This window comes from Pleurodeles waltl, chromosome 4_1 (genome assembly GCF_031143425.1).
Source record: "Pleurodeles waltl isolate 20211129_DDA chromosome 4_1, aPleWal1.hap1.20221129, whole genome shotgun sequence".
Lineage (NCBI taxonomy): Eukaryota > Metazoa > Chordata > Amphibia > Caudata > Salamandridae > Pleurodeles > Pleurodeles waltl.
In genome coordinates, this window is record NC_090442.1 from 172661191 (window position 1) to 172681218 (window position 20028).

Genomic DNA, 20028 nt, shown 5'->3' on the forward strand with positions numbered 1-20028 from the left:
GTCGTATGCATAAATGACGTGACTGATTTAAACCTCCCAGCTCATCTTTCTCAATGGTGTTCATCTTTCAGAAGGCACATGGAAGGAAAGTAGCCTCTTTCTAGCATGGTTGCCTCCACTTTCGGCCTGTTTTTCAGTGTGTTTGACTGTGTCTACTGGGATCCTGCTAATCACGACCTCAGTAGTTATGCTCTCTCCCTCAAATTATGGTTAAAGGATACTGGTAATACAGTATTCCACCCACAATTGGCATACTGGTGCCTCCTTATAAGTCCCTAGTATATGGAACCTAGGTACCCAGGGGAATAGGGTTCCAGGGGATACCTAGGGGCTGCAGCATTTATTTTGCCACCCACAGGGAGCTCATGCAAAGGCGTCTACAGGACTGCCATTGCAGCCTGTGTAAAATGGTGCATGCACCATTCCACTGCCATTTGCACTGCACCAGGTCACTTATAAGTCACCCCTATTGCAGGCCTTCCAGCCCTGAAGGCAGGGTGCAGAGTACCTGTGTGTGAGGGCACCCCCGCACTAGCAGAGGTGCCCCCACAACCTCCAGGACCATTTTCCTGGACTTTATGAGTGTGGGGATGCCATTTTACACGTGCACTGGACATAGGTCACCACCTATGTCAGGTTTTACAATAGAAACTCTGAATATGCCATGTTTGGTATCAAACATGTTGGATTCATACCCCATGGCTTTTGCAAGTATTGGTTGTATGATTCCATGCACTTTGGGGGCTTCTTAAAAGGACCCCCGTACTGCCATTACAGCCTTCTGGGGTTTTCTAAGCAGCCCCAGCTGCTGCCACCTCACACAGGTTTCTGCCCTCCTGTTGCTTGAGCAGCTCTAGCCCAGGAAGGCAGAACAAAGGATTTCCTTTGGGAGAGGGATGTTACACGCTCTCCCCTTGGAAATAGGTGTTACAGGCATGGGAGGGGTAGCGTCCCAGAGCCTCTGGAAATGCTTTGAAGGGCACAGATGGTGCCCTCCTTGCATAATCCAGCCTACACCGGTTCAGATATCTGGCTCTGGCGTGAAACTGGATAACGAAAAGGGGATTGACCACTTAAGTGTGGTTCAAGATCACATTTGAGCAACAATTCCATGTGTCCTGTGCAACAAATGTCATAAAGTTGTATATTTTCAGAGCATGTCTAGAAGTAGTAAACATATTTTGCAAGTATGCAGTGTAGAATGGAAGATGATAAGTATGTGCATTATTTATCAAAACTAGTACTTACAAATGAAGTTGATACACCTTTAAGCAAAAAAATTTAAAGCCTTTTTTGTGAAGTCAGAATTGGTGAACTGAGTTTGAGTATGATGGTGGATTCTAGTGCACCCATTACCATAATTTCACACATGTTATACAAACAATTATGGTCTGAAAACAAACCTCTGTATCTTACAGATTTTATCCCTAAGACCTATTCAGATCAAGACATTGAGATAATAGGGTACTTCTACGATAATGTTACATGTCTCGGTTGATATATTTCACTTTACTTGAGAAAACTTTGACAAAAAAGTGGATATTGTTTGAAGAAATTGTCAAAGGTGTTTAACATTAAGGTAGGCAGTATTAACAAGTTTGAACACTTGATTAAACTTAAACAAATTGCTGTCCCAATTGTCCACAAAGTTAGACCACTACCACTGAGTGTTAGAGAGGATCTGAAGAAACTATTGAACATACTTTCTGAAAAGGGTGCTATTGCAACTCTGACTCTTCAGAGTGGATTAATCCAATCGTGATTGTGTGAAAAAACAGGGGGCATTTGTCTATGTGCAGACTTAAGCACTCTAAATAAAGATATCAGCATAAACTGTCATCCTCTACAAAAAAATTAAGATCTATTTGCCAATATGGACTATGCTAAATTTTTCTCTCTCTTGGATCTTAGGTCAGTTTACAATCAGATACCACTCGCTACAAAGCCCCTAGATTTAACCACATTTGGGACACATTTTGTTGTATATACATTTTTGAGTCCACCTTTTGGGTTAGCTCCATAATGAGTGTATTCCAAAAGCTGATGGATAAGATCTTGGTAGGGATTGATGGTGTCCAAGCCCATCAAGAGGATGTTCTAATGTTTTCACAGACAGTCTCTGAAAACAATAGAATACTTGAGAAAGCTTTAAGCATTCTCAAAGAAACTGCTATCACTTCAAAGCATGAAATGTGTCAGTTCTTGCAAAAACCTGAAACAAAAACACCCAGCCTGAACACTAACTGAAGATTAAATCCTAAAAAGCCAGGTCTTTAAGGCCTTACGAAAGGGTAATTCAAGGTTCATTGCTCTTATGCCAATCGGTAACGAGTTCCACAGCTTTGCTCCTTTATAGCCAGAGAACTACCTCCCCATCTGGCCTCCTTTACATTGGGAACAGGTACCAAGTATGCTGATGCAGATCTAAGTGATCTGCTTGGGATATAGAAAGAAGCTAATGACCTATGCATTTCCGGGCCTCGCTTATGCAGAGCTCTATGCATATGACATAGGGTTTTAAACTGAATCCTCTTATCTACTGGGAGCCAATGTAATGATGAAATTCCAGTTTTGATGGATTCCTGCTTGGGGATATTCAGTACCAGGTGTGCCGCAGCGTTTTGGACTCTCTGCAGTCTTTTAATAAAGTAGCCAGGTGAGCCCATAAACAATGCATTCCATAGTCAATACGGGTACCTATTAAAGCCTGTGCGATTATTCTTTTGGCTGTGAGTGGTAGGATGGTAAAGACCCTCCTCAACAGTCTCAGAAGTCCAAAGGAGGACACAGCTACTTTATTTGCTTGATGGGCCATAGACAATTGTCGATCGAGCCAAACCCCCAGACTTTTAATAAAATATTTCGGTGGGGGTAGGAAACCTGTTCCATCAGCCAATGACGGATTCATAATAGGCTTTGTTTGTTGTCCAAAGAACATCAGCTCTGTTATATTGTCATTCAGTTTGAGTTTACTTTCAGACATCCATGCTGTCACCGCTTGAAGACATGGGCCAAATTCTGTCTCTATGGAACCAGAATCCCATGAGAGGGATATCATTAATTGGGTATCATCTGCATAAGACACCAGAGTCAGCCCAAAAGGCTGAATTATTTCTGCCAGCGGTAACATATAGGTATTAAACAGAGTGGGGCTCAGGGTGGAACCCTGAGGAACTCCATATCTGCTGTTAATATGTTCTGAGAAATAGGACCTATCTAAAACCTGAAAGGACCTATCTTTTACAAATGAGTTGATCCACTCAAAAGCCAACCCCGATAGACCAATATCTTGTGTCCTGTTCATTAATATATCCAGGTCCACCGTATCAAAGGCAGCACTGAGGTCTAGAAGAATAATAGCTGTTTCTCTACCCTCATCTAGTTGCTTATTCACTTTTTCAGTGATCGCTATTAGTGCGGTCTCTGTCCATTGTAATGGTCTGAAGCCCATCTGGGTAGCATGTAAAGTGTGATTGGCTTCCAGAAACAGAGACAATTGGATTTGGACATGTTTTTCCACCTTTTTTATATAGTCGGCAGTAAAGAGATAGGCCTGTGGTTTCTAAGAAGTCCAGGGTCAAGATTGGGTTTCTTCAGTAGAGGCTTGACAATGGCATGTTTCCATTGCTTAGGCACTGTCCCCTCGGACAATGAAAGAGTAATAGATTTTCTAATGTAAGGACCTATTACAGGTTCACCTAGTAGTAATACCTGGGGAGGCGCAGGATCCAAAGGTAATCTTGATTTGATAGCTTGCAGATGTTTTTTTACATCAGCTTCTAATATCGGGGGGAAGACTGATAAAGATGTAGTAGGCCCTGGTTTTTGTTTAGGGACCTTCTGTCCTTGGCTTATAACATCCGGGAAGGTTAGATAAATATCTAGCACTTTTTGTTGAAAAAATGATGCAAGCTTGTCAACATGTTTCTGAGATGCTTCTAAAAGCATCTTGTTTTCTTGAGACTGAGTAATCTCGTTGAGAACACAAAAGATCTGTTTGGGTGAGTTAGCCGCCTGTTTAATTTCTGCTGTATAGTATTTAATTTTAGTGGACATAATTTCAGTGTGATAGATCAGAATTGCAAGTGTTAATGATTTTGATTGAGAAAGTCAACAATTGATGATTTCAACTCCTCCAGCTTTGTCACCTTAAATGCAGGTCACAAATGTTTCCTTACTTGAAATAAGCAGAATTGCATTATAGCGCAATAGAAATCTTTCCTACCAATGACGTGGGAATGGCCCCCCTCCAACCCATTCCATCTTAGAACTGACTGCATTATAAAAAAACTTTGTGTTACAACATCGTCATTCAACAGTAGAAGCAGATGTGCATAGCATCATAGCTGGACGATGTTCACCCCCCTTGTAATAGAAAGTGATATAGATAATAATGAAGCTGAGTGAGACAAAGGCAAACCCAGAGCTTTCAATACCAAATGCTGACAAGGATCTCCCCTCTCCTTCCATCACATAGCAGAAGGTTCTGTTACTGTTGACATCTCAGAACTCTGTTTGATGTCTTCTGGTCCGGACTGCAGCTCCGGGGAGACCCATGTCAGGGTGCCGTCATCTTGCACTACAATGCGACCACAGTCCTGGGCGTCCAGGCCTTGGGCATCTCCTTCCCCCAACCTTTGACGGGACCTCCAGTTTAGGGCATGTGCTCCCAGTCATCTTCCGAGTGGCCATCTTGTCCTGGGGGTGTTTTTTTTCCACATTTCCAACCACTACCACACCTCCTCCGGTGAGTCACAAAAGTGAGACCTGCCCCCTGAAATCACACGAAAACGCACAGGGTAAAGCTACATATATTTAAGCCCCATTGAGCGCTCAGAGACGTGTCCTGGCAGCCATCATGCTTCGCTACGCGCGCCCTATGTTCTACTCATACTTAACTCAACATGGAGTTGTTTGTACTTGATTGTATGTTCCATGTTTTGGCACCTCACTCTGGGAGATCCTATGCTGACTGCTAGGCAGTTGAAGTTGGAAGTCGCAGGATGAGGACCTGCTGGACGTGGGCTTCTTGAATTTACCAGTAAACGGCATCTTAAAGTGTCCAGTCTCCTGATTTATCCATCTTGACAGGCAGGAAGACAGACAAGGACTGGAGGTAAAGTATTGCTCCCAAGCCCTACGACTGCACAGCTATCACTTATTTTTGATTTTGCAACTTACGCGTCCATGCTTGTTAGGCACAAGTGTTCACCTAAACCCTCTCACTATTCTTGTAGCTACTGCACACTGTGTCACACTGATGCTCTGAATGCCACCCAATAGACACCAGGAACATGGATAATTTATCAGCCCTCCCGTGTAATACCAGTGCGCACATCTAGACAAAGCAAAACATAGCAGAACATTGAAATGAACAATTTAACTTACTTGTTCAAAGTAGACATCGCTCAATGTGAGAATGACAGCATGTAAGAGGTCATGGCTGTAGGTTGATATCAATAGTATCAGTTCTAGAAGTTGTTAGAGTGAATGCTTTTGGACTGTGCGATGGATAGGCACAGAAGGTGAAACGATCTTACTTGGTAGTGTGGTTGACAATAATGTACAATTATTGAAGTTCTTGTCTTTTGAAATTATATCAGTGATGAGCACTATTAATATGTTAGTGTCCATTTACTACCTTGAATTTGAATAATTTCTGCTTTCAGGTTTTGGCACAGACAGAAACAGCTTTTCATCTTGTTCTGAGCCAAGCAGCCCAAAAGTTTCGCATCTGGTGTATTAAGGTGAAGAAGATAAAATCTGTTTACCATATTATGAACGGCTGTAACAGTGACGTTGCCCAGGGCTTTTCTCTCGCTGAATTCTGGACCCCGGTGGCTGACCTCACTTTTGTGAAGATTAATCTCCATGATACGAAGGTACGCCTGTTACAAACATCGTAGAATATTAAGGACAACAGTCATTCCTGCATAATGTCATGGGAATCATAGACTGAATGCTGTCAAGGAGCAGGCACCAGGCAGAATTTACACCACAAAGTATTATTTCTGTCCGACAAAGCAGCCCACCTATTGGATTAAAGTATACTTTTTGGGCTGAGGCCAGGACATTTCCCTCTAGGAACAGTTCCTAGATTTTTATACAGGTATTTTCAAGGTAGGAGATTCTTAAACGTTTTTTGATGAAGTTTCAGTCGTACTCCATCACCATGCCTAGCCTTTAGGGCGGATACTTCTCCCCTGCGGTTAGATCTAAAAAAACTACGACCAGATTTACAGGAAAATGACAGCGCATTTGGCATTGCGGCGCTCCGTAATTTTCAAATGCTGGGATGCGCTGTAATAACAACAATACGTGCAGCCCTGTGTTTCCCCCTGCGCTAAATTTGTTGCCGAGCACCAACGCAGTCACCCTTGCGCCATGGTGCAAGGATGGCTGCATTGCGGCGGATAATGTTTTTGTGCAAGAAGGGACACCTTCCTGCACAAGAACAATCTTCAATGGCGATTTGCTCTTTCTATGTGTGCTGTAGAATGCAGCACACATAGAAGGAGCAAAAACAAGGAGAAATGAAAGCATTTCTCCTCGTTGCGCCATGCTAGTGACACCACTGGGGTGGTGTTAGGTTTTGGCGCTTCCCCAGATGGACGATTCCTTGTAAATATGGGCCAGCTTCAAAATGTAATGGGTGTTGCGGTGGAACACCCTCAGCAACACCCATTGCACGCCCCTTTCAAGCAAAGTGATGAGTGTGAAGGGGCCGTTTTTACAAGGTGGTGTTAAGCCACAATAAGTGGCTTAATGCCACCTAGTAAACATGGCGCAGTGCACAGTGCCACCGGAGTGTCACAAAAAGTGACGCTCCATTGGCGCTAGAGCCTTGTAAATCTGGCCCTATTATCGTGACATAAGTGTTGTGTGCTCTCACAACTGCGGCATCTGTCAAAAGATAGCATGCATGAGGCTGAGGGCTAGAGAGAAGGTGTTTGCTCAGTGCCATTAAAAGGGAAAATGGCAGTGAAGTCTAAACTACTAGTTCTAGTTTATTAAATGCAGCATAGTCACCTGATCAATATCAGACGATTGATCTCACACTGTTCTCACATCTCAATGATAAGAGGTTTGGGCCCTTGGTTTCAATGCAGACAACGTTTTTAGTGTACAGGTCCTGACAATCATCCAGGTTGTCCTCCCTTTGATACAGCTTCTGTATCACAATACTCTCCATTGTAGAGCCGCGATAAAGGTCTGATAAAGAAACAATGAAGATCTTTTGTCATTTATTTTCAGATTCGACCGGTTTTCATTGTTAGCCATACGCATTAGAATAGCTCCCTGCTGCATACAAGAACACCAGAACAAGTCTTATCAGTATTTATATATACATGTTAAGAGTGAAGATTCGAGCCTGTCCATATATCCCTTGAAAACTTGCCACTGGCAAGGGTTTGTGAATTTTAGGTTGTTTGTAATACTAAAAAATACCTTCTTATTTCCACATTGTAGCACCTATGACACAACCTCCTGCCCGCATGTGTAACTAATGAGGAAAGCTGCAGCCCCTTTAAGGTTCTGAGAGCCTCCACTACCTATGTTTAAGGGCAGTTGAATCAAAGTCCGTTTTTTCCTCCCTCTCAAATGAAGGGGATACTGGAACAGGTTTCAAAACAGTTTTTCCAGAGATATTTTTGTTCTAAAAAAAACGTATTTTTTCTGCTTTCAAGCAAAACCTTTTACATTTGGCAGAAGTTGCCACTTTGTTGTCCTAAGTCCCCTGTGCCCATCTGTAGGAATCTGGCTCTCTGTACAGTGTTTTCAATTGAAGTACACTGTGCAAAGAGTAAAGTGGATCCCTAAAGATGTGTAAAGGCAGAAATAGATAGGTCTAGAGCTCTATTTAGGGTAGTGTGGGCAAGCAGCTAGGCTTATCAAGGAGTCGTGTTAAGCATTTCTTGTACTCACAGAGGCAATAAATGAGACACACACTCAAAGAATAAATCAGAGTCCAATTTAGAAAAATAACAGTTGCTTTTACATATGCTTTGAACACAAAAACTGTTACAAGGTAAGCAGTTTTTATGTTTAAAATATTTTGTTGTTTCAGAAATCGACAGTGCAGTTCTCAGAGTCTTCAATGTTAGCATATGGAAGGGAAACAAGAATGTAGTTTCTCAGCTAAGTACACAACTTACAATCCCAGTATTCAGGGTTTCAAGCTAGCACTGAGAAAGGTCGAAGTTGGTTCCAAGTGTGCATCCACAGCGGCATGGGGGCGGCAGGGTGCTAAGGTCGAAGTCTGAGTTAGGCCCAATGTTAGTCAACGGAGATTGGAGGGAAGTGAAGACGCAGTGTTCCCAGGTAAGTACAGATATCGTCAGAGGTTGGTCTCCAGGGGTTGAGGCAAGCACCAGGGGGGCCACAAGGCAGCACCAAACGTACACCTTCAGCGGCACAGGGGAAGCCGGGTGCAGTGTGCCAACACAGTGCTGGGCACTCAATGCTATCCTATGAGACAGGGGGTATCCGCTGCAGCGCTGCTTACAGGTGAGTAGAGCGGGATCAGGGGTGGATCTCCTGGGGGTGAAGCAAGGACAAGGGGGCCACAAGGCAGCACCAAAATTACACTTTCAGTGCCACAGGGGCAGCCTGGTGTAGAGTGCCAACGCAGACTTGGCTGGGGCCAAGTCAGTTGGTATCTTCAGTCTTCTCTGCTGGGCGACTTTTATTTTGTCCGTCTGTTCTTAGGTCGACAGGAATCTGATTCTAGGGCTCAAGGGTGCCACCTTAATATTGAATTTAGGGATGTTACAGGGAGTGCCACGTCATAGCCAATGGGTTACTCACCTTTAGTGCGACTTTTCAGTGTGCAGGTAATGCTACCCCCTAAAACAGCAGGATTTAAACTGTCCTGGCTGTCACTGACAGGTGTCAGCAACTGAGACCCACGACGAGCCTCAGATATGTCAAAGAAGTCCTACAAGAACATAAGAAATCTAAGCATCCTTCATCCCGCCACTCGCACCACTCTGAGCAGCATGATGCCCCTAGCACCTCTAGGCTGCGGAGTTATTCTTTGAAAAACCGATCCCATTGCTAGTCCTGATTCAGTCCTACCCTGAATGGACAGCAACACCACAGCAGCTCCAACAGCTGATGGCTGAAATTGTGTACCACACCGGGACACATTAGATTAATTTCGGGCCCACCACAGATCGGAGAAGGCTAGATGTCCACGGTGCCCCTTGACCTTGCAATGAGGTGACTTTGAGCCTGATTTAGATCTTGGTGGAGGGGAATACTCCAACACAAACATGATGGATATCCTGGCTTCTGCATTTTGATCCCATGATATACTGGGGAGGTCATTTTACATGGGACAGGATATCTGTCATGTTTGTGATGGAGAATTCTGTCCACCAAGACCTAATTCAGGCCCTATGTCTTCGAATTTGGCTTCACTAAACCCAGTCCGGATTCATCCACAGCTCTTCACTCGACACGATGCACAACGTTGTTGTGAACACGACCACCAGCGCCACACCAATCCAGGCCGATCCCAATGTCACCGGTGCTGGGAGAGGAACAGATTGTACTGTTGGATTCAGAGGCCCACGTTCTACCACCCCGACCTAGACCATATACTCATTTTGAGCCAGACTATTCCCCAATTATGATTTGGCCAATCTTGATCTGCCCTCCCAAATACCATCTATTAGGAGTCAGACTAACGCATTTTACTGTGCAGTCCGCATCACTGCGTTAAAACGCATCAGTCACACTTTGATAGCGCCTTGACTACCCGGTGCGAGGTGCGCTCAATGGGAACTGTATTTAAGCAGTGAGCACTCTGTCAGAGAGTATGCTCTGGGTTGCCTGGGAACCTGCTGTGAACAAGTTGACTCAGGAGAACTCAGCAGTGCTCTCACGTGGATCTGGAGTAGTGTCTTGCATGTTGTTTTTCAGCATGGGGGGCACCCTATTGTGACAAAGCAGTGTGTCTCGTTGACTCCCGGAGACATGGAAGCAGCTGGTAGCAGGTTTCTTTTCTCTTTTCTCACCCGCTGTCAGTGCAGTCACTGAAGGGTACGAAGGTGTAACAGGTAGTACGTTGGCTGACTTTTTTGAGCTTGATGTTGGGCCTGTTGGGTCTCGTGCACCTGGTTTTACTGTTGGTTTTAGAACAGAACTTGCTTGTGATAAGATTAATTGCATGCAGTCGTCTTGCATGCCTTTCTGAGACATTGAGGTGGTAGGCAATGGGCCCAGCTACACACCTCAATGTTCTTCAAGTTTCTGACTCTCCAGTGTTCCTCTCTGCACTTACCATCCCTCTGCCCACCTCTCCTGCATGGACACATTTACTAAACGTACACTGGCCGGCAAAATAGTAGACATCCAGATGCAAGGTGCATACTTGTAACTAAGTGGCTAACATGAAAGGGAGAAAAGTAATTTAATTGTGGGAGATGATATGAAAAATTTTATGTGTTTTACTTTGCAGCCTTATTTTTTCCTCCATTGTGAAAAATAGTAACCTCGCAAAATTGAAATAAATCTATCTGTTGCATATTAGGGACTTAGAATGGAAAGATGCAGCTCTTTGCTACTCCACTTTAAATTCACATCAATCAATCAGTCAATCGTTGAATATTTATAGAGTATCGCTACTCACCTGTGAGTGTATTCAGCTGAGGTCTTGTTGGGAATCAGTCGAAGAGCCAGGGCTTGAGTCCTTTTCTAAACTCCGTGAGAGATGGAGATGTACGAAGGTCTTTCCAACCTCTGGCAGCAAGGTAGAAGGAGTGGCCTCCACTGTAGCTTTTGCAGAAGCAGGGGCGGTGTTGAAGGGCGCAGGAAGCAGAGTGTAGGTGTCTTGAAGGTTGGTGGAAGTTCAGACAGTGAAAAAAATATATTTTCAAATATCTTATAAACCTTGCAGGTGATGGAGTAAATGAAGTAATAACGGAAATACCACAGACTGAAGAAGTCTTATACCGTCAGATCAAAGAAGCACTAAATATCATGCTCAATCCAATGCCTGACTATAAAAGGTATATTTTCAGTCAGGAAAGACAGAGCTGGTGAAATATTCACCAAATTTGTTGAAAGACTTGATAGGTTTATCAAACATTGTAAGTTCAATAAATTCAATGATGAAAACGCCATACCTCTCACAGTCATAAATGGTTGTTTTTCAGATTCATTCAGGTGACAAATGCTAGAGAAAACACTTAGGGTCTGATTTAGATCCCAGCGAGGGATGACTCAGTCGCAACTGCGATGGATATCCCATCCTCCTAAATCTAAATACCACAGAAAAAACAATGGTATTTAGATTTCGGAGGATGGGATACTGTTGGGAAGAGTAACCCCTCCACTGAGATCTAAATCAGGACCTTATTTATGGCTGCCAGAACCGAGGAACATGAAGGTCAGCAAGCTGCTGACAGAGAGGCGTGAGGTGCCTAAAGTGAGCCAGTCATGAACATGAAAAGTAAGCAGAAACATAAGGCTGAAGGACACAAAGAGATGTTGCCAAAGATAAAGATACGGATTTCCATTTCCATATGGAGGTAAATGTCCTGCCATCGGACAAGTATGCAAAGGCTGCAGGAAAGGGAACAATTTTGTAATGGTTAGCAACTCGAAGGAAAAACGAAGGGCCCCTAGCACCACTGGAGCGTCACTCTTCGTGATGCTGCAGTGGCGCTAAGCACTGCTCCATATTTACAAGGTGATGTAATGGCACTTTTTTGTGCGTTACACACACTTGTAAATATGGGCCCCTCTGATGCAGTTTTCTGGTTCAGAGACGGGTGTGCAATGGGTGTTGCTATTGGCGTTCCACCGCAACACCCATTACTTTTGATGCTGCCTCAGATTTACGAGTTGTCGTAAACCTGAGGCAGCGCCAAAAACTAACACCACTTCAGGGGTGACGTTAGCATGACAAAACAAGGAGGAACGATTTTATGCCTCCTCGTTTTTTTATTTTTCTATGTGTGCTGCTTTCGGCAGCACACATAGAAGAAGCAAAATGCCATGGACGAATGTTTACATGCAGGATGGGACACCTTCCTGCACATAAACAATCATTCAAAATGACACTCTGGTGCTTCTATGTGTGCTGCATTTTGCAGCACACATAGAAGTGCCAAATCACCATTATTGATTGTGTATGTGCAGGAAGGGACACCTGTAGGAGGCTGGCCTGGTGTATATTGGGTACCTTGTGGTACTTACACCCTGTGCCAGGTCCATTTATCCCTTATTAGTAGAATAGAGGTGTTTCTAGGAGCTTAGGCTGATGGAAGGTAGCTATGGCATAGCAGCTTAGGCTGAACTAGGAGACATGCAAAGCTCCTACTATACTACTTATATCATATAGCACAATATCATAAGAATACACAATACTCAGAGTTACTAAAAATAAAGGTACTTTATTTTTATGACAATATGCCAAAAGTATCTCAGTGAGTACCCTCAGTTAGAAGGTAAGTAATATACACAAGTCATATGTACACAAACCCAAAACAGGTAAGTAATAGTAAGAAAGTAATGCAAACAGTGGAGAATTACAATAGGATGCAATAGGTGAACATTAGTCTAGGGGCAACACAAACCATATACTCCAAAAGTGGAATGCGAATCACGAATGGACCCCAGACCTATGGGAGCTTGTAGAGGGTCGCTGAGACTGTAAGAAAACAGTAAGGGTGTTCAAGATACCCCACCCCAAGACCCTGAAAAGTAGGAGTAAAATACACCTACTACCCCAAAAGGACACAATAGTCGTGATGGGGGATTCTGCAAGAACCACAAACACCAGCAAAGCACTGAACACGGATTCCTGGACCTGAGGACATGCAAGGTAAGGGGACCAAGTCCAAGAGTCCCGGGGGGACAGGAGCCCAGGAAACCCCAGATGAAGGTACAAGGAAGCTGCCTCCGCATGGAAGAAGCTTAGGATTCTGCAACAAGAAGAGGACTAGGAAGTTCTCCTTTGGATGGAAGATGTCCCACGTTGTGCTGAAGGTTGAAAAATTGTTCCCGCGCTGAAATACCGCAAACAAGCCTTGCTAGCTGCAAGGGTCGCTTTAGAGGTTTTTGGGTGCTGCTGGGGACCAGGAAGGACCAGGATTTTGCTCCTTGGAGGAGGAGACAGAGGGGGTGCTCAGCAACTCAGAGAGGCCCCAGAGAAGCAGGCAGCACCTACAGAAGTACCAGAGCAGGCACTCAGAAGATTTGTGAACTGGAGCTGGTTCAGAGTCACAAAGGAGGGTCCCACGACATCGGAGTCCAACTCAGAGGGTTGAGCACTGCCAGACGGAGTGCTGGGGACCCAGGCTAGGCTGTACACAAAGGAACCCTTTGGGAAGTGCACAGAAGCTGGAGCAGGTGCAAATCACGCAGTACACAGGTTTGCAGTCTAGTGTGGGGAGGCAAGGACTTACCTCCACCAAACTTGGACTGAAGGATCACTGGACTGTTGGAGTCACTTGGATAGAGTTCCTCTTGCATTCGTTATCTGAAGAATACCCCAGAGGAGAGACCCTAAATATCCAGAAAAGGAGGTTTGGCTACCAAGAAAGGAGGATTGGCTACCAAGAGAGGTAAGAGCCAATCAGAGGGGGTCTCTGACTTCACCTGCTGGCACTGGCCACACAGAGCAGTCCAGTGTGCCCCCAACACCTCTGAATCCAAGATGGCAGAGGTCTGGGACACACTGGAGGAGCTCTGGGCACCTCCCCTGGGAGGTACTGGTCAGGGGAGTGGTCACCCCCTTTTTGTAAGGAAATGCCTCCTTGGCATGGTTACCCCCTGACTTTTTGCATTTGCTGATGCCAAGTTATGATTTGAAAGTGTGCTGAGGCCTGCTAACCAGGCCCCAGCACCATTGTTCTTTCCCTAAACCTGTACCTTTGTTTCCACAATTGGCACACCCTGGGATCCAGGAAAGTCCCTTGTAGCTGGTACCCCTGGAACCAAGGGCCCTGATGCCAGGGAAGGTCTTTAAGGGCTGCAGCATGTCTTATGCCACCCTGGGGACCCCTCACTCAGCACAGACACACTGCTTGCCAGCTTGTGTGTGCTGGTGGGGAGAAAATGACTAAGTCGACATGGCACTCCCCTCAGGGTGCCATGCCAACCTCAAACTGCCTATGGCATAGAAAAGTCACCCCTCTAGCAGGCCTTACAGCCCTCAGACAGGGTGCACTATACCATAGGTGAGGGCATAGGTGCATGAGCACTATGTCCCTACAGTGTCTAAGCAAAACCTTACCAGACATGTTGCTGGCCACATGGGGAGAGTGCCTTTGTCACTCTGTGGCTAGTAACAAAGCCTGTACTGGGTGGAGGTGCTTCTCACCTCCCCCTGCAGGAACTGTAACACCTGGTGGTGAGCCTCAAATGCTCACCCCCTTTGTTACAGCGCCACAGGGCACTCCAGCTAGTGGTGATGCCCGCCCCCTCCGGCCACGGCCCCACTTTTGGCGGCAAGGCCGGAGGGGATAATGAGAAAAACAAGGAGGAGTCACTGGCCAGTAAGTACAACCCCTCAGGTGTCCTGAGCTGAGGTGACTCTGACTGACTCTGACTGTTAGAAATCCTCCATCCTCAGGGAGGAGGCACAAAGAGGGTGTAGCCACCCTCAGGGCTAGTAGCTGTTGGCTACTAAACCCCCAGACCGAAACACACTCCTAAATTGAGTATTTAGGGGCCCCTAGAACCAAGCAAGATAGATTCCTGCAACCTGAAGACGAAGAAGGACTGCTGACCTGAAAGCCCTGCAGAGAAGACGGAGACACCAACTGCTTTGGCCCCAGCCCTACCGGCCTGTCTCCCCACTTCAAGAAAAACTGCAACAGCGACGCGTCCCCCAGGGTCCAGCGACCTCTGAAGCCTCTGAATCCTCAGAGGACTACCCTGCATCTAAAAGGACCAAGAACTCCAGAGGACAGCGGCTCTGCTCCAAAGAAGAAACAACTTTGCAACAAAGAAACAAACTTTAAAGGACTGCACGTTTCCAGCCGGAAGCGTGAGACTTTCCACTCTGCACCCAACGCCCCCGCCTCGACCTGCGGAGAAACAACACTACAGGGAGGACTCCCCGGCGACTGCGACCCTGTGAGTAGCCAGAGTTGACTCCCCTGAGGCCCCCCCAGTGACGCCTGCAGAGGGAATCCAGAGGCTCCCCCTGACCGCGACTGCCTGCTTCAAAGAACCGACGCCTGGTAAGGACACTGTACCCGCAGCTCCCAGGACCTGAATGTAGGAGGCTGGACTGGCTTGTAGTGAGTACCAAGGGGTACTTGCACCTTGCACCAGGCCCAGTTATCCCTTATTAGTGTATAGGGTGTCTAGCAGCTTAGGCTGATAGATAATGGTAGCTTAGCAGAGCAGCTTAGGCTGAACTAGGAGACGTGTGAAGCTACTACAGTACCACTTAGTGTCATATGCACAATATCATAAGAAAACACAATACACAGTTATACTAAAAATAAAGGTACTTTATTTTTATGACAATATGCCAAAGTATCTTAGAGTGTACCCTCAGTGAGAGGATAGGAAATATACACAAGATATATATACACAATAGCAAAAATATGCAGTATAGTCTTAGAAAACAGTGCAAACAATGTATAGTTACAATAGGATGCAATGGGGAAACATAGGGATAGGGGCAACACAAACCATATACTCCAAAAGTGGAATGCGAACCACGAATGGACCCCAAACCTATGTGACCTTGTAGAGGGTCGCTGGGACTATTAGAAAATAGTGAGAGTTAGAAAAATAACCCTCCCCAAGACCCTGAAAAGTGAGTGCAAAGTGCACTAAAGTTCCCCTAAGGACAAAATAGTCGTGTTAGAGGGAAAATGCAAGGAAAACACAAATCAGCAATGCAACAACGATGGATTCCTGACTGAGGGTACCTGTGGAACAAGGGGACCAAGTCCAAAAGTCACAAGCAGCTCGGAGATGGGCAGATGCCCAAGAAATGCCAGCGGTTGGTGCAAAGAAGCTCTTACTAGGCTGAAGAACTGTGAATACTGCAGGAACGACAAGGGCTAGAGACTTCCCCTTTGGAGGATGGATCCCCCACGCCTTGGAGAGTCGTGCAGAAGTGTTTTCCCGCCGGATGGACGCCAACAAGCCTTGCTACACGCAAATCGTGCGTTTGGCGTTTTTGGACGCTGCTGGGGCCCAGGAGGGACCAGGAGGTCGCAAATTGGACCTGCAGAGAGAGGGGACGTCGAGCAAGACAAAGAGCCCTCACTAAAGCAGGTAGCACCCAGAGAAGTGCCAGAAACAGGCACTACGAGGATGCGTGAAACGGTGCTCGCCGAAGTTGCACAAAGGAGTCCCACGTCGCCGGAGACCAACTTAGAAAGTCGTGCAATGCAGGTTAGAGTGCCGTGGACCCAGGCTTGGCTGTGCACGAAGGATTTCCGCCGGAAGTGCACAGGGGCCGGAGTAGCTTGCAACATCGCGGTTCCCAGCAATGCAGCCCAGCGAGGTGAGGCAAGGACTTACCTCCACCAAACTTGGGCTGAAGAGTCACTGGACTGTGGGGGTCACTTGGACGGTGTCGCTGGATTCGAGGGACCTCGCTCGTCGTGCTGAGAGGAGACCCAAGGGACCGGTAATGCAGCTTTTTGGTGCCTGCGGTTGCAGGGGGAAGATTCCGTCGACCCACGGGAGATTTCTTCGGAGCTTCTGGTGCAGAGAGGAGGCAGACTACCCCCACAGCATGCACAAGCAGGAAAACAGTCGAGAAGGCGGCAGGATCAGCGTTACAGAGTTGCAGTAGTCGTCTTTGCTACTATGTTGCAGGTTTGCAGGCTTCCAGCGCGGTCAGCGGTCGATTCCTTATCAGAAGGTGAAGAGGGAGATGCAGAGGAACTCGGCTGAGCTCATGCATTCGTTATCTAAAGTTTCCCCAGAGACAGAGACCCTAAATAGCCAGAAAAGAGGGTTTGGCTACCTAGGAGAGAGGAAAGGCTACTAACACCTGAAGGAGCCTATCAGCAGGAGTCTCTGACGTCACCTGGTGGCACTGGCCACTCAGAGCAGTCCAGTGTGCCAGCAGCACCTCTGTTTCCAAGATGGCAGAGGTCTGGAGCACACTGGAGGAGCTCTGGACACCTCCCAGGGGAGGTGCAGGTCAGGGGAGTGGTCACTCCCCTTTCCTTTGTCCAGTTTCGCGCCAGAGCAGGGGCTAAGGGGTCCCTGAACCGGTGTAGACTGGCTTATGCAGAATTGGGCACCTCTGTGCCCAACAAAGCATTTCCAGAGGCTGGGGGAGGCTACTCCTCCCCTGCCTTCACACCATTTTCCAAAGGGAGAGGGTGTCACACCCTCTCTCAGAGGAAGTTCTTTGTTCTGCCATCCTGGGCCAGGCCTGGCTGGACCCCAGGAGGGCAGATGCCTGTCTGAGGGGTTGGCAGCAGCAGCAGCTGCAGTGAAACCCCAGGAAGGGCAGTTTGGCAGTACCAGGGTCTGTGCTACAGACCACTGGGATCATGGGATTGTGCCAACCATGCCAGGATGGCATAGAGGGGGCAATTCCATGATCATAGACATGTTACATGGCCATATTCGGAGTTACCATTGTGAAGCTACATATAGGTAGTGACCTATATGTAGTGCACGCGTGTAATGGTGTCCCCGCACTCACAAAGTTCAGGGAATTGGCTCTGAACAATGTGGGGGCACCTTGGCTAGTGCCAGGGTGCCCTCACACTAAGTAACTTTGCACCTAACCTTTACCAGGTAAAGGTTAGACATATAGGTGACTTATAAGTTACTTAAGTGCAGTGTAAAATGGCTGTGAAATAACGTGGAAGTTATTTCACTCAGGCTGCAGTGGCAGGCCTGTGTAAGAATTGTCAGAGCTCCCTATGGGTGGCAAAAGAAATGCTGCAGCCCATAGGGATCTCCTGGAACCCCAATACCCTGGGTACCTCAGTACCATATACTAGGGAATTATAAGGGTGTTCCAGTAAGCCAATGTAAATTGGTAAAAATGGTCACTAGCCTGTTAGTGACAATTTGAAAGTAATGAGAGAGCATAACCACTGAGGTTCTGGTTAGCAGACCCTCAGTGAGACAGTTAGGCACCACACAGGGAACATGTACATGCACACCTATGAGCACTGGGGCCCTGTGTGACAGGGTCCCAGTGACACATACATATAGGCCAAAAACCTATGAGCACGGGGGTCCTGACCAGCAGGATCCCAGTGACACATAACAACCATACTGAAAACATAGTGTTTTCACTATGAGCACTGGGGCCTGGCTATCAGGATCCCAGTGAGACAGTGAAAACAGTGACAAACACCCTGACATACACTCACAAACAGGCCAAAAGTGGGGGTAACAAGGCTAGAAAGAGGCTACCTTCTCACACAACCCCCCCCCAAACGAAGGACAATAAGGCTAACCTTGGCCAGTTGAGACTTTATTGTCTAAGTGGTGATAAGTAGAGAGTAGCTCTGCAATAGACTGGTTACTCCCTTTATCATCCACTATATGGTTACTTCCCTGTGGGGATGTAAACCAGCCTGTTTGAAGTTTTTTAGCTAACCAACAATGTGAAGATGTATTTTCAGAGTTTCTATCAGTAAGTTTTAGTTTAGAGCAGTGGGAATTATCCACTGAACCTATTTGTAATGATGGAAATGCCAGACAGGGATGCTGTCTCAGTAAAGCCATAGCTGGGCAAGAACTTTGTCCATTTGGCTGGAAGAGAGAACAGGGATGCTGTTTCTCTTGAGTTGGAGCAGGGCAGGGATGCTGTCCTATGAGCTCCACACTAGGGCAGGGATGCTGTCCTAAGTGTTGTGAGGCAGTACAGGGTTTCTGCACTAAAGTTTCTCTGGGAGGGTTGGAGGGATGCTCCATGTTAACTAAAATGGTGCTCTTTTTGTCACCAATGTTAGTTATCCCACAGAGAGGTACTTCTACCTCAGGGAGTCCAGCTATGCCAGCTGATGATTCCCTTGGAACAGGTGCCACCCCAGGAGAGGTTTCTCCCACCACAGGAATGGTATCCTGAATGGTAGGGTGGTTAGGGGATACTGTGATACCCTTTTTACCTGTTGATGGAGAGGGATCCTGAGTTTTCAGGCCTTCTCTCCTTTGCTTTTTCATTTCACTTGAAATGAGAGGGAACAATTCCTCAGGGATGCCCAGCATGGCTGCATGGGCATAAAACTCTACATCAGCCCAACCTGAGGCCTCTAGGTCATTACCTAAGAGACAGTCTACAGGTAAGCTAGGTGATACCACCACCTGCTTAGGGCCAGTAACTCCACCCCAACTAAACTGAATTATAGCTAAGGGAAGAAACTTAGTGGAGTTATGGACATCAATAATCTTATACTGTTGTCCAATGATGTGTTGTTCAGGAGGCACTAGGTTTTCAGTCACCAAAGTGAAACTGGCACCTGTGTCCCTGTAGGCCAAGGCCTCAACACCATTTATTGAAACTGTCTGCCTGTACTTATCCATTGTAAGGGGACAAGCAGCCAGTGTGGCAAGGCCAATGCCACTAGGTGTGACAGAAACTGTCTTGGGACTGATTACATCAGTTTCCACTATGGACCCATAAGTGAACCCAACTACACCCTTTGCTTGACTGTTGCCAGCAGTCCCACCACTAGTACCACTACTGCTAGGGGCACTAGAGCTTGATGTACTAGTGGTGGTAGGCTCAGGGGGTTTACCTGGACAGGACTTATCCCCTGGCCTATGGCCTCTGTTTTTACACACAAAGCACCAAGGCTTTTTAATGTGTGCAGGTTGGGAAGAAGAGGAAGAATTTGTTTTATCCCCACCCTCTGAAGAGTGTTTAAGATTTGAAGTGGGATCTTTGGTTTTACCCTTATCCCCATGCTTATCTTGAGATTTTTCACCATCTTTCTTCTTATTGCCATCTTTGTCACCCCCTGTATGAACTTTTCTGTTCACCCTTGTTCTGACCCATTTGTCTGCCTTCTTTCCCAATTCTTGGGGAGAGGTCAGATCAGAGTCTACCAGGTACTGGTGCAACAA

The 20028-nt window shown here is 46.4% G+C and overlaps 1 protein-coding gene across 1 annotated transcript in view; it reads left to right on the forward strand.

Annotated features, from left to right (window-relative positions):
• The window catches only part of LOC138287144 (V-type proton ATPase 116 kDa subunit a 4-like), a 1145905-nt gene that overhangs the window by 34424 nt on the left and 1091453 nt on the right, over positions 1-20028 (forward strand). The window contains exon 2 of the mRNA XM_069227503.1: positions 5670-5882. Coding sequence (XP_069083604.1) covers positions 5670-5882 — 213 coding nt within the window. The remainder of the gene's footprint in view (positions 1-5669; positions 5883-20028) is intronic.